The sequence below is a fragment of the Phaseolus vulgaris genome, chromosome 3 (assembly GCF_000499845.2).
Source record: "Phaseolus vulgaris cultivar G19833 chromosome 3, P. vulgaris v2.0, whole genome shotgun sequence".
Taxonomy (NCBI): Eukaryota; Viridiplantae; Streptophyta; class Magnoliopsida; order Fabales; family Fabaceae; genus Phaseolus; species Phaseolus vulgaris.
Window position 1 is genome coordinate 52416299 of NC_023757.2, and position 15696 is coordinate 52431994.

Sequence of the window (15696 nt, forward strand, 5' to 3'; positions counted from 1 at the left end):
ACAACTCCATGTCTACATACGTTGCAGTTTGAATGCTCGCAAAGTTGTTTTTACGGCAATAACTGTGTACTAATATGCAGGTACGAGACCTTTTATGTTATCTTCCTAACCTCTATGTTACGCAGATTCACATGTTGCAGTAGAAGCTTCAGCTGCGGTTTCAAGCTTTTGGTAGAGGAGAATCTACATGGCAACATGTAGAATGTTCAGCACCTTTCTTTACTTCTTGATTTTACCTATAGAAAAGTATAATTCACTTTATTTCCGTTTATTTTTTATTTCATTAGTACTTATTAAGAGTTAATATATCCAAACAGGAGCTTCGATTGTTGAAACTAATTATTTGACCACAAACCAGTAATGGATGGATTATAATGTAGCCAAAAGAAAAGAAACAAAATAAGTGATCATGGTCATATATGAAAAACAAACCTAAATACTTCACCAGAAATCAAGAGGAAATGAATACTTACCAAAACAGTAACCATAGTATGATTGTTGGTTTGTAATGGGCTTTACTTTATGGTTGACTTAGCATTAGAGTCACAGCAAAAATCACGTTACCATGTTATTGATTCCACTTAATTGTGGGCTTTGCAATGATTCTTCTTCATTATAAAAGAACACACTTTTTTCCAAAAGGTGAAATTGCAGCATGTTGTACTAAAGGATAGCCCCCCAGTATATATGTTAAAACACAGGGTGAGGCTTTAAGAAGGAAATCGTCAATCAAAGCCAACTTATTTTGAATCTCACTAAAACTTCTACTTCCCTAATTCCATGGATTACAAACTAAAGAAAGAAAGTTGCTTCTTTAACACCATCTGCAAATTGTTTTATCAATTTTCCATCTTTCTCCTCCTAGAGACATTTCCCAACAAACCCTGCATTTCTGAATAGTGATTGTTTTATCTCCTCGGGGCCAATGCAATTTCTCTGATCACCTACCTATGACCATGAAAAGAGTAAGTTTCTGGTAGAGTTTCAAGCATGTAATTAAGATTGTAAGGACCAAATAGGATACAAACCTCAGAACAAGATGCTTCCATTGAAAAGTCATTGAAGCTGCTTACAACACATTGCTGAATCTCAAGGCCTAATGCTTCTAATGTATTGACGGTTGATAGTAGCAATCCAGGCTTTGTGGCACAGCAAATGCTGATCCTAGTGTCTTGGTCTCTCCTTTCAACATCAAACTGCAAATACATTTGTTTAGAAACTGGGTCTGTGATTATGCTTTAAGTCATGGGGTTTGGTTTGGTTTGGTTTGGTTTGGTAGAGTACCTTGGGGGAGTTTCTTACCATTGCTTCATTTGGCTTGATTTGTTCCTTTGAAATGCCCAACAGATTAATCTGACTTGTGCCCCCTTCCACCTCTTCCTCTTGCAACTTACCAATCCTTTCCAAAAGCTCTTTCATATAGTCTATAGTATCCCCAAGAATAGAGGTTCTGTCCATCTGTTAAAGTTGATATTGCTCAATTCAGTGTGTTACACAGCAAATCAAGAAGAAAAAAACAAAACAAAAAAACCAAGTACGGGTTATGTTATGGATGTAAGCCAAACATGAGAATTCCAATTTCATTTACACTGATTCAGACAGGGAAAAGTCAGGGTTTAAAAAAAGCAAAAGACTTTCTTTTGGAAATCACCTTGCTGATTTTGGGGACTATTGACCTAAGCATGGAAAGACGGTCATTGAGACGCTTTCTTCTCCTCCTTTCTGCCATGAGATTCTTTGAGGGCTGCCCCTCTAGCTTTTTGGTCTTGGGTTTTCTCTCTCCATCATCAGACATGCCTATGTTGAAGAGTGGAATTTCTGAGCCCTGTTCCTCAACTTTGCAGACACCCTTGGTTTCTTCAAAGTTGTTGCTGTTGTTGTTGTTGTCATGAAAGGCAATCTCTTTATCCTCCATTGTGGGTGGGAGTGGAGGTGGGGGATCATCGTTCCCAGGGTGAAGCTCTGGCAATGGCATTGCAAAGCCATCTGCAAATGGGTATGGTGGTACATCATTGATGAAAGGGCATTCAGATCTGCGGTCTAATGGTGCTGAAAATGCACCAAATAGAGAGTTTGAGGTGGCCAAAGATGGGTTCTCAAGAAAAGTATCAAAAGTCCAACCATTAGACAACAGGTCCAAGAAACCAGTGGAGAAAGCATTCCATGTATCTCTTCTTGGAGCTACCAATTCATCAAGGAAACCAAGCTGAGAAAGCTCCATTTTTTCTTCCCTTCTCTTCTTTCTCTGCTGCAGAGGGAACACAGTCTCAGACTGTGACCTTACCAACCAATATTGTTTTCCCAACTTAAAAACACTTTAAATAATGCCTCAGAGTACCCATAATTTTTTACTATTAGTAATTCAATTTCCTTTCAATTCTAAATTTCAAAATAATAAATATTTCACATCGACCAAAAACCAACATTATTATTCATTTTAAAACAGCTAAAACCAATAATTTCAAATTTTATAAAATGTAAAAAGGAGTGAGAATTAAAACCAAAATCAACTTACTATATATTTTACATAATTAAAAGTATATTTATTAGCCAATGTAAAATATTCAACCCGCACTCTCATAATAATAATATTTTTATATTGTCTTAAATTTTTTTACTATATACTTATTTCATGATGTTGAATACTTGTCGCACCAAACATTTCATTAGCATAACTAAAAAATTATTGTTATAAAAAAAATACACGATTTTGGGAGAGCTACGAGCAAACTAAACATGTTTTTAGTGTATGAAAGTCTTATCAATTATATATATATATATATATATATTATGATTTCTCTTTTTCTCATGTCGTTATTCATTAAGAAGATTTTTATTTTAGATTAAAAGTTATACTGAAATTGTTATCAAACCTCATGATTTTAGTTTAAAAAAATTATGTAAAAAAACTCTTTATTGTCGTCCTTTATTGTCTTTAACTTCTTTTCATTTAAAAAAACTCTTATTTCTTTCTCTCATCACACAATTTTTTATTTTCTCTCTATAATTTAGAGGATCCTACCTAATATTTTTTTTTATCAATGTTAATGAGCCTATTTTACAAACTCAATGTTCACGATTTTTTTAGATGAATTTAATAAAAGTTATTTTTCTATTGACATTATTTACTTTCTTTTTAGCAATGCAGCCCATGATCATCTCTTGATCCATATTCAATATGGTTTTAATAGTTTTTTTTTATTCCTATAGGATTTAATTTTAGATCAAAACCACCACTATTATTTTTTGTCCAAAGTTGATTAAAAAATAAATCAACCAATGTCAAGCAAAGTAGTTGTGAGTAATATTAACTGAAAATAATATCTTTTAATAACAATTGACAAAAATCATTGAAAAGTATTACTGAGTCATATTTTTAATTGATAAATATTATCTAATAATTTTTTATATATTTTATAGTAATTAAATTAATCTATCTAAATAATTCAAATTAAATAAATTTAAATTTCCTTCTTTAGTTTTTTTAATTAATAAATTAATTTAAATTGAAATTAATTTTTATTTAATGTATTTTAGTTTCTTCAAAATTGTGAAGTTTTCAAAGCATAAAAGGTTGATTTAAGAAACATCATAAAAACTAGTAAAAAAATGAGTTTTCTCGGATTTTGAAAATTTCAAAAAATATTAGCTAGAAAAATCTTGTAAAATATAAAAAAATATCTTATAATGAAAAGATATTTACTAGGTCGTGAGGTGTCAGCATATTAAAAATTAAAATAATATAAATAAATAATAGAATAAAATAATATTGTATAAAATTTAATAAATAAGTTAAAAACACTTAAAAGATATATTTAATAAGTGCAATATGTGAAAAGTAAAAGCCCAACAACAAACATTATAAATAGGTGAGTGTTTTTTATTTGATAATTGAACAAACTGATGATGATTTTATTATCGGAACACCTGAGCCTAAAAGTCCAGAGTTGAACTTGACCAAGCAGCTAGGTGATAGCTTACATCCAGTAACCAAAAACCAGTCTAAGTCCACATAACTGAGTCCAATCCAGTAGATCCAGCAGCCGAAAATCCAAGATATCAGAGTCCGAGAGATAGAGAAGAAAAAAAAAAAGATTAATTTTGTATAAGACTATGTAAAAACATTTTTCAAAATGAACTTATTTTATTGTATGCATATATAGTTCTAATGATTAATTTGAATGAGAGAAACTGATATGAGATGAAACTTCTCTTTCTTTAAGCAAATATTGTGGTGGTTTTGAAAAACAAAAGAAAGGTGAAGAATATGGCTTATGAAAGAGGAATATACAAGCGACACGTTAATATTTTACAAATTTATCGAATAAATGACAATATGAATTAAATTATTTATAAATAATAGATTATGTATGACATATTTAACATAATCGTCAATACTTTATTATTATACTAAAATTAATAACCAAAATTATAAATAAAATAAAATAATTTAAATATTAGTTTTTTAAAATAATCTTCAAGTTGTTGTAAAATATAATTTTTTATTAAAATTTTATAATAATTTTTAACGATGATACTTGAATAGAAATAATCCACCTCGTCTATTCAAGCATAATCCATTAAGTCACTATAAGAAAATTATGAAATAAAAAATAATTTTTAAATACCAAAATAATTAGTTGCAATAGTAACTAAATTAGAGACAATTTTAAAAACTAAAAAAAATGTTTCTAAATTAGTTTATATTATTGTTAATTAATTTCTAAATTGGTCAACCAAAGTTTTAACTATCAATTATTTAGTTTTTAAATTTGGTAGCAAACACTTTGATTGTTAATTAGATACCAATTTAAAAATTATTTAACAATAATAGAAACTAATTTAGAACCATTTTTCTTTTAATTTTTAAAATGGTCTTTAATTTAGTTACTATTACAACTAATTATTTTGATTTTTAAAAATTAGTTTTTATTTCATTATTTTTTTATAGTGAGTTGGCTTAGCTTATCTATACCATTTGTATCCTAATAACTAATAATAATATTTTATTTATAATTTATTCGGATGCTCCTTATCAAATTTTTCTTGTCTTCTCTTTAAATCCAATATTCAGAATAACATCATCATTTATTCTTTTATCCTGTTATAATGATCTAATCAAGTCCAGTAGATGTTAATCTTGTTTTGCTATCTCTATAATTAAGGTTAGCATTCTTGTCTCGATATGGCGTGGACGCTGATTTTCGTTGAACTGAAAACAAGACAACAATCTAAGTGGCCGATCATTCGGGATTCCGGTTTTATGGTATAACATAAAATAATCTTAAAAATTCATTTTGATTTTTTTCAACGAAACATTTATTTTTATTTTTACACTATTCTCATATCTTTCACTTGTTTATTTATTCTGTTAGCTAGTAAAACAATGGTGGTGTTGGAAAAATTCAGTCTTTTATGATTGCACCCTAAGGTTCTTTTTTGGTGCAACACTCTAAGCTCATTTGAGCTGGCAACAATGGTACCAGAACCCATCCTCACCTCATCATCTTCCTCTCCAACACAGTTTTTAAGGTTCGGAAAATTTCACATAATTTGCCTCAACCATCTGCAATTTTTACCCATCTCCCGAGGCAGACATGAATTTCGTAAGTACTATATGATACAAAATATATATTATTATTATTACACGGGGAGAAGTTTATAAGATATGATATATAATGTGCATGCATGATGGGTGTAGATTTTGTGCAATAGCTTGAAGGAGAGAAGGTAGGGAACATGTGAATGTGGTGAAATCATGATGACGAGCCTTTTCCAATTATTCACCTGTCGCTGTAACAGTAATAACACTGTTTCCATGGCCCAAACCTTCCTTCAATATCAACCACTCACTCAATGCATGTGACCAAATCATTAACTCATTTCAATCACACGCTAATCATTGTTTACAAAACCAAACATAATGCCAATCAACCTTCTCACTTTCGTTTATCATATCCATATTTCTTACCAAATTACGTGACATCTAACAAAATACAATTTCTTAGAACTACATAGGTTCTAATCTAAAGCAAGAGTCGGTGAAGTGTCCATGTCTGATATCATGCACAAGAATACAGATTATGTTGGAGATCCACATCTATAGTCTCTTCAATATTGTCATATAGACGACGATGTGTTAGGATAGTTTTATTTATGGAATCAGGATAATTTCAAACCTATTTCTGTTGGAGATTTTATATTAATTAGAGATTAGAGTTTTTTATTGTATATAAGTGGATGCAAATCTCAACTCTATGAGCCGGTTTTATGGGATTGAGTTAGGCTTAAAGTTCACTCTGTAATATGGTATCAGAGCTATTTCGAACCTATTCTAACGAGTGTTTATGTTGGACCTATCGTGTCACCTGTTATCGGATCGTTATCGGACCACTCATAATATATAATCCCACGCACGAACTGTCACTTTCGACGTGAATCATCTTATAAATTAGTTTAATAAAGTTAAATTAAACTTTAAATTTTGTTATTAATAAATTTGATTAGTTGATTGGTTGAAGAGGATGTTATAGAAAGAAAAATGTTGTTAATGAAGTGGATGAAAAGGGTTTGCATTTGCAAAGTTAGTGAACGAGTTGATGATTCCCTTTTGAGGGTGATTTGATGAGAGGAGAGGAGATGGTTGATTGGGTGGTGGGAATGACGTGATGTGAAAGGGCATGGTTGTTGTTGGGGGAAGAAAAAAAGCAGAATAATGAGTTGCTAAGGCTTTTCACGTGCTGCTCTCAAAGGAGATTTCAGCTTTGGGGTCATACACCTTCATCATTTCCTTTCCTAAAAATCAAAATTCAAGCTATTTTTAAGTTTCTTACGACTCACGAGAACACTCTTTGGACTATTATTTTAGATTGGTCCCTTGTACTACCCTAAGCTTTTCTTAGAACCTTTCATGTCAATGGATAATTCAAGATAATTGAAGATTAGAAAAGGTCAAAGAAAGGTGTGTTATCTGTTACTACTCACTTTTATATTTTTAATCACCCACCTCAATATCGACTATCATTGCTGTTGGAAAAAGTTCTAACTAGTTTAACTTATTTTTTTTATTTTTTTAAAAAAATATATATATTAAGAAGTAAACTTTTAAATCTAATTCAATTCTATAAAAAAAATACAGTTATATTTAATTAAATTAATGTAAAAATTAGCTAAAAATGAAAAAAACGTTGTTATCTTAAAACTATTAATCCATTAAGGTAGCTTATAAGTATAAAATGACAAATATAGACATTGATTTTAAATTTTTGTATTCTTCTATTTATAAGACATTTTTTTAACTATATATATTGTTTTTATATTACCACATTCACAAGTGCTTACAATAAACTTTAGTAACAGAGATAAACAGAATATAAAAAGGAAGAATGAAATGGATGTCAGAGAGATACAAAGACAAAAAAGAAAGTCACAAAAAAAATTTGAACCGCACTTAAATGATATTTCAATCGGATTTTTTAACGAGTGAAATTTTATACGTCAATTATCAAAATAAATAAAAATTTAAAAAATTTATTAAAATAAATAAATTATGTTAAATAGTATACTGATCAGACCTAAAAATTAAAATAATATAAATAAATAATATAATAAAATAATATTGTATTAAAGTTTAATAAATAGATCCAAAATATAATCAGTCCAATCAAATTAAAGTCCAACAACAATCACTATAAATAAATGATTTCTTTAATCGGTAAGTAGAGTGATTTTATCTGATAATTAATTGACTGATTATGATTTTATCTTCGAACTTCCTTAAGTAGACATCCATGAGATAGAAGCTTAGACATTTTGAGTGATGAGTAAGAATAGAAGCTTAGACATAGGTTCTACCATTTTCTAGTTATGGAGAGGTGATGGTGTGGTACAAATCATTATAATTAAAACAGCAGAAAGCGCCCACAATATCCAAAAACCGCTTTTGGGACATTTCTTTTTCTCCAATTTCTTTCTTTCTTTTCTATTCATACTAGATTTGAGAGTAGAAAAGAAATGAAGGAAACGAAATATATAACATTTCTTTTTAACAGTTACATTAATTAGTAAATATTTTAATATTATTACATACAAACATTATATATATTTATATTTTTTTCCTATAATTTTTTAAAATATTTTTTTTAAGATTCCTAAGATGTAGAGAAAATGTTTTAGAGTGTTGGTGATTTATATATATTTATTATTTTTTCTTAAATTTTTTTAAAATAATTTTATTTATAAAATTCCTAAGATAAACTCCCATGTAAGGTATAGAGAAAATGTTTTAGAGTCTTGGTGATTTCTAAAAAAGCTTAAATAATTAACTTTTTCTATTTATAAATTTTCTATTTAAGTAATAAATATTCATATTTTATATCGATTATATTACTTTTATTCTTAAAAAATTAATTAAGTCTTTAAAAATATATATTAAAATCTGCTGTTTAAATTAAAAAAATTAAATGAAAACTTTGAGTGATTCAATGTAGTAAAATATTTTTTTATAAATTAATAACTATCTCTCAAAATCTGCTTTATTGTTTTTAATCAATAACTAGATACATAATGATATCATTGGTACGAGGTTGTGCTACAAAAAGCACAACACTTCTCAATCTCATGTCAATGTCCTTCAGTGAGTGCTCGTCTCTCTTCCTCCTCTAACCTTGCAAGCCATTTGAATCCAAGCTCACACCCTGCTTTTGCTGCTATTTGAAACTTTTCTCTTGCCATCTCTACAGGCTCAATTGCAAGACTTCCCTTACTCTTCCCTCGTCTATGAGCTGCTGCACCTCTCTTCAAACTGAACTTTATTAACGATTCTGGAACCTCAACACCTGACCCACAATATTTTCTTTTATCAGTACCACTATACAGGATAATGAAAAGTTGTGTGCAACTGAAGAGAAGCTAGCATAAAAAACCAGCTTTTTGCACAACTTCTGTCACTACAAAGAAAGTAATAAGAATATCTAAAATTCCTTGCTTCTATGTGACAGATTAAAATGCAAACAGGTTCATAGGTACTCCATAAATCAATCTCAAATTGGAAATTGTCACTTTATAAAACACATGAAGACATTAATTAACTGGTTTTCAACTTTATCCTTCTCTAATTGTATCCTAAATTTGTGAAAATCTTGAGGGGAGCGAACACATTCAATTTTTAGTTTTTAATTTCTGGGTTTTGTGTGATGTGTTTGTGCGAGCTTCTTCACCACTACCACTATTGTGGTTTTCCGTCTTCAATTATGAGTCATAGCCCTTTCCCCCTATCTTTATTGTTAAAAAAGTAGCATCTATATTACTTAAACTGTGAGAAATTGTTAAAATTTCTCTTCAAAAAGATAGTACATACAAAATAAATTAACATGAACTTGTATTTAAAAAGAAATCTCCCTCCGTCAACACACTGGAAAAAAAAATCACATTGCAGCTTTAATATTATTGATGTTCAGTATGTAAATCCTAAATCTCCTCTTTGCACGGAACAACACGTATTTAAAGGAAATCAGTCAATTATTTCTATAACGTATTTGACACTACTTAATTGTATATCAACAACCTATGTTTTTTACTTACTCGTAAAAACTACTTTTTCGCGAGATACATTTATATGGACATTCTACATGTTCTGCGGCTGCTTTATATTATAGACTCAACACTCATTCCATGTTTGGTGGGGATAATGAACAAATATCACTTAAATTTAGTCTGGAAGAGAAGATAGATAGAGTGGAAGAAGTTGGGCAAAGATTAAAAAATGTAAAAAATTATATTGTATTGTTGTATAAAGTGAAAGGATATAATGGGAATTATATTATCCAAACATACAATTTATTTCTTATTTCAATCAAATTATAAAATTTTCAATTTTTTTTCTAATTTCTATTTCCTATAGAACTGAACATTCAATTTTATTGTTTACTTGTTATCTTTTCTCGTCTATTATTCTTTATTTCTAGGTAAGGGGAATATAATTGGGGTTTGTAGAAAATGTAAAAATAGAAGAAAATTTAAAATTTTTAGTGGAATAAAATTTTGGAAGGATTTAAAAGAATGCAATGAGTGAAAATATAAAGTGTAATTTTATATTATAAAGAAAGAAATTGAAAATATTTAATTAAACATGTTTAGATTAAAATGGAATTGGTTTAAGACAAGGAACAAATAAAAAATAATTTAAGGGTAAAAAAATGTTGGCATTGTAACATTTGTTATTAGAATAGTTTGTAGTATAAGAATTGAACTAAAGATAGAAGAAGAAAAATTGAATGAAGCGGTTTAAATAAAATGAAAATTATTAGTCATGGTGTAAAAAATTAGAAATAAAAATTATGTTCTTACTACGACCATAAGGTCGACTGTAACAATGATATATAAACCACATAATTGGGGGATCGGAAGTGGAGAGTAACATAGAATGATAAAGGTTACCTTTAAGAAGAAGAGATCCATATGCTATAGCTGCTCCAGCATGGCCCTACATGAGTAAAACCAGAAACCTAAGAAAACTCTTGAAAAAAGCAGGTAAACACTTGTTTTCACGTGCAAATGGCACAAAGGCAATAAACCTCTATTTGGGTTGAACTTTTCTAGATTAAGAGGGCCACACAATTTTCAAGGACAATATATTCAGGTGCAATTTTTCTCTTCGAATAATAAAACTTTTAAAGTGCAACATTAAGTGCTAAAATTGACTAAAAGAGGATGTATTATCGTTGTAGATCGTTCTGAAGCAATTAAATACACAGTCATTAGCTAGGTAAAGCCTAATCACGAGAAACATATACTAATATGCTGATAAATGTTGAGTACCACTTAATTAAAAAACAAGTGTTGATAAATGTTGATACAGGCAACTCTCACTCTCATCACTTGTTCGTATAAAACTATAATTTGTATACACGTTAGAGTTTTGAAAGATTAATTTGGATCATATTTAATAATGATTTTCAATTTTAATATGGTTTTAAAAAAATTACAATAGCATTTATTTTATTTTTATAATTATATATATGCATATACATACTATAAACATATTTGAATGTATCATATCCTATATTTTCTAAGATGAAACAAACAAATCACTGTGTTAGATACGTGCATCTGGTACATGTATCGTATCATTGCATTTTAGTCGAGCACTTATCAACCACAACATTGACCGTTCATTTTCTAAGATGGTATCTAAAATTTGTTGGGCCTACATGTTACCCAGTATCGGGTCCCCCACTATTTCATGCTCAAGATGTCCACTTCTCGATGTGTGAGAGTGTGTGTTAGAGATCTCATTATCAACTAGAGATATAGTCAAATAATAATATGTAAACCTCACTTTATAAAGTCGGTTTGTAAGGTTAAAATCTATTTTGTAAGCGAAAGGCATACAATTTATATGCTCAAGCTTGAAGGAGCGTGTTGCAATAACTATTTTGTTGTCCAGGTTTTGTAAAAGGTGTTTTGAGGTGTACCTAGCTTCAGGTTAAGGAACATAGGCTGTGTACCCTTCTTCTTCTTTGATATTTTATATATATACATATACTTCAGCTAAGATGAAGCTCGCTGAGTTTTGGTCATCTCTAAATTCAAGTGTGTGAACCAAATTAACTAACCATAACAGCATATAAGATCAAATGATATCTGAATTCCAATATACGTTGAACTCAAAGTCTAATTGACCAGACAGATGAGAAAAGAGCATAAAGAAAACAACAGTAGTGAAAAGAACCAGATGCAAGCATTTTATCGAAGACCAGTAGCTTAAGTTTGATTTATTGGTATATTTTGTTTCTTATTACCTTCTCAGATGCTCTGTGGAAACACCACAAAGCAGAAGCAATATCTTTCTTGACACAGTCGCCTGTCAAATATACAGCACCCAAAAGGTATAGAGCACCTGGATGCAACTAGAACATAGCATAGTCCAGGTAAGGTTTAGATGAGCATTCTTAAATCATGGTAAGAAGACACCTTCCATAAAGTCACGTACCTGGTCGACAGCTTTCTCCAAATAATAAAATGCTTGTTGATCAGAGTAGACATAATCATTCTGTCTCCCAAATTATATTTTTAAGAAAATATTTTAGTAAAAAAAAAACTAAAGAGTTCTCTGCATCTTCATACTTCGCAATGTATCCAATAATGTAAATATGGAAAAACTCATTCGAGAGTGAAGAAGATTACATGGTAGAAATTTCCTACTGTACTTCGTAGAAATTTAACACAAACACACAAAACAAACTATGCATACATACTACATACAAACAAATGTATATATATATATATATATATGACGAATAAAGACTATATGTATCTGATATGTATTTGATACGGGGCTAATTATTCTACAAATATATAGAATACTATATATATAAGATGAGTAAATATATAAATATGTATAAAAATTCATAAAACATTAATATATAATTCCACTTTTGTAGATCCAATTTGAGAAATACTTCTTGAATATTATTAAAAACAAATAGGAATAGTATCAATCACAGTCCTTTCTAGAAATTATCCAGAAGGAGGACAATTTCTATTTTTGGTTCATTAAGGGTTTTGTCTCATCTTATACATGATTTTGTCTCATATGTATCAATATCAGATCTGTGAAGTAAATTAAAGAAGTGGTGCTTCATAATCAGAAAAGAAAATAAACAAGAAACTAATAGTAAATTAATGGTAGTCGTTCGTTAAGTGATTCAAGGAAGCATCGACAAATGATTATAATCATAAACTCAGTTAGCAAAGCTTGCTATGTATATACTTATTTGATTTCATCACAATATAAAGGTTAAGAGTGCCCTCACCTCAACTCTTAAATGACAGCCCAATGCATACTGTGCATCGGCATCACCCATTTCTGCTGCTTCTACCAATAACGCTGCCCCTCTGTTTGCATGGGGGAAAGGGAAAATCCGATCATGAATTCATGGTAGGTAGAATTGGTAGTATTTTTTACGTGTCTTCAGTAAAACAACCAAGCACAAAACAACTCAAAATAGTCATCATTGGTCAGTGGATAGGTATACTACACAGTCAACAAAACTGTTTAAAAAATGATAAAGAAAATTAAATAATAAAACCTCAAAAGGGGAGGTCATTCATCATTGATGACAAAAAGAAAAAATCATGAGAATTTCTCAAAAACTGTTTCATTATACTATGCAAAATGAGATTTGTAAATGTATTTAGCTGTTCCTTTCCAAATCTAATGTCTACTTAGTCCTTGTGGTTTGCTACTCAGCTAAGTTCACATTGTAAAGTAGCCCGACTTGAACGAACAATTTTCTAGGGAATCATGGGTTCCATGCTTATTAATTTAAAATAAATAATAGAAATAGAATTCTGTGGCATAGGAATTCTGCACTTAATGGAGTATATCAGGAGCAGGAAGAGAAATATAAGATGAGGAGAAAGAATTCACTTACACAGCTTTATTAGCTCCTGGAACATGGTACTTCATATGCAATCTGGACAACCAATACCTAGCATGGGTATTGGTGTTATCAGCTTCCAAAGCAAGCTCAAAATTATCCTTAGCTGTCTAACATTGTACCTCAAATAAGTAACTTATTCGTTTTTCTTGTATGAAATCTCAAATAAGAAGCAAATAGCTATAGGTGGATAAAACATTCATTACCCTGAGAAGAGGAATGAGGCGCTTATCATTGAGCTCGCAATAATCTATTACTCTATCAACCTCCTTCAAAGCATTCCAGCCTTTAGCAATGAGCTCCAATGCTTTCTTATTCCTGCTATGCAATGCTCTCTGCAAAATTTCCAAACCCTTGAGATAAGCATAGATTTTGAAACAGAACAGAACATTAGAGCAGCAAAAATAAAATAGTATGCCTGTTGATTGAATTGGAAAGGAGAAACAGTGGAGGATTTTTGAATGAATCTGGTCAATAATTCCCTTGGAAGCATCTTCTATCTCAAACAATGCAACTGTCAACTGAGCTTTGGATGAAATTGGTTGCTTCTTTCCCACAACTTATAAACTACAAAGGCATAAACATGTTCACATGAGTCATGTTCGTTATAAATAGGGTAACGGATAGAAATGGAGGGCCTTACATTGAAATTATAAAACAGAAATTCATTAGTCAAATAACATGTTACACTCTATTGACAACAGGAAGAGCATTTTACTTCAAATGCATTACTAGGTCTAACACAAGGTGCAAATTTCACACCTTTGATAATTAATACCCTTCTTTGATTTTGTTTGATCAAAGTATCAACACTGCCCATGCTCAAGTCTAAATCACGTCATAATAGCAGCTGTCATTTTTACAAAAAAAAAGAATATTACACAGAAATGTGTATCATGAACCAAGAAAATCAACATTATTTTATTTCGAAAACAGAAAATTTCAAATAACATAATAGCACAAGGAAACATGTAGTTTCACAAACTATCTATCAAAGGAAAAACTCTCGGTCACTAAATCCACAACTATGGCTATCCCACGAGATTATGGGCTATCCTACTGCAATGACTAGCTTCTGTGGTTTGGCTCTCCTAACAGCAAACTTAAAATTCCGAGTTTAAAGTCATCCTATTAGGAGAATGACACCACTATACCTTCAGTCTGAATAAACTATAGAAGCTTTTCCTACAGTTTGGATTGCACATACATATTAATCTTTTCCCCTGGGCTGAACCATGACCCATTCCAAAGCTTTGCTTCTCTTACTACTTTCGATCGAAATAACTATCCCATTTGCAAAATCCATAATAATGAAGAAAGATAATTACACTTCTTATATGTGGAATCAATCCATGTTAATAAAACAAGATCTTATGTTGCAGCCAGAACTATAACAACATTACCAACCAAAAGAAAACTGAAGCTATCAACAGAAAGACAAAGTACACAAATAACCAAAAAAAGAAATTAGTAATCTTATTCACCAAATCAATGCCCTGGAGAAAAAAAATGTCAAACTATAAAGCAACATATTAGGCCCTACCTTTAGTTTTTTTGGGTAAAAAATGAAGGCAGGCTTGGAAACCAAACAACTTTGGAAGGTCAAGTCAGCAACTAAATCAACACAAAATATGATGTCTTTGAAGCTGATAAAGAAGCGTGTAAACTAAAAAAAAATGGTGGTACAGGATTCTAATGGTAATATATGAACAAACAAAATTCTTTTATTCCTAACCCGTTATACAAATTTTACACATATATTATATATATTAAACCGGGAAACTAAAAAACCAGAAACCAAGAACAATGTGGGCACAGTGACAGAGAAATTAGACAACAAGGACGCAAGCGACTCCGGATCAGAAGAAGCACCAATGGCAAGCAATTGACTGATGTGGAGACACCAAAAACAGAAATCGAAGGTATCTTAAAAAGTAAACCCTAATTTGTGTATGAACTGTTTCAATCGAAAGACAGAAGAAGTGTTACCTTGGCTATTCGATGAGGAGTTAGGTTGTGACCATGGATCTGATGAGACCAAGGGGATTGATTCAGTTTGGACCCAAAAGTAACACTATTAAAAATTCTAATGCTCTATCATCATGAATACATGAATATTTACTTTTTCCCAGTCATATTTATTTATCCCTCTGTATTTGATATTTTCACTAACTCTATATTAATGGGAAATTTTATATTATTGATCACCCAAATTTACTAATTATCCGTGAGTGTTCCTTCCAAAAGACTGAGT

The 15696-nt window shown here is 30.4% G+C and overlaps 2 protein-coding genes across 7 annotated transcripts; both read right to left on the reverse strand.

The window, feature by feature from the left end:
* Nucleotides 1–543: 543 nt before the first annotated feature.
* Nucleotides 544–2309, reverse strand: LOC137808693 (transcription factor bHLH61-like). Of its 2 annotated transcripts, none has more exons than XM_068609945.1 (4): nt 1652–2309; nt 1303–1458; nt 1029–1196; nt 544–948 (listed from the first exon to the last, which is right to left on the reverse strand). In XM_068609945.1, the coding sequence occupies exons 1-4, from the start codon at nt 2219–2221 to the stop codon at nt 862–864; spliced, it is 981 nt and encodes a 326-aa protein (XP_068466046.1). In that variant the 5' UTR covers nt 2222–2309; the 3' UTR covers nt 544–861. The 2 variants fall into 2 exon arrangements, with proteins under 2 accessions (XP_068466046.1, XP_068466045.1); XM_068609944.1 differs by having other exon boundaries at nt 1285–1458.
* Nucleotides 2310–8476: 6167 nt separating this feature from the next.
* On the reverse strand, nt 8477–15636 carry LOC137808694 (uncharacterized). Of its 5 annotated transcripts, none has more exons than XM_068609946.1 (10): nt 15432–15636; nt 14205–14292; nt 13861–14009; nt 13649–13777; nt 13437–13552; nt 12816–12897; nt 11993–12052; nt 11802–11909; nt 10438–10483; nt 8477–8837 (listed from the first exon to the last, which is right to left on the reverse strand). In XM_068609946.1, the coding sequence occupies exons 3-10, from the start codon at nt 13933–13935 to the stop codon at nt 8623–8625; spliced, it is 831 nt and encodes a 276-aa protein (XP_068466047.1). In that variant the 5' UTR covers nt 13936–14009; nt 14205–14292; nt 15432–15636; the 3' UTR covers nt 8477–8622. The 5 variants fall into 5 exon arrangements, with proteins under 5 accessions (XP_068466047.1, XP_068466050.1, XP_068466048.1 ...); XM_068609949.1 differs by having other exon boundaries at nt 13437–13493; nt 15432–15609; XM_068609947.1 differs by lacking the exon at nt 15432–15636 and adding an exon at nt 14986–15410.
* Between the last annotated feature and the right edge of the window lie 60 nt (nt 15637–15696).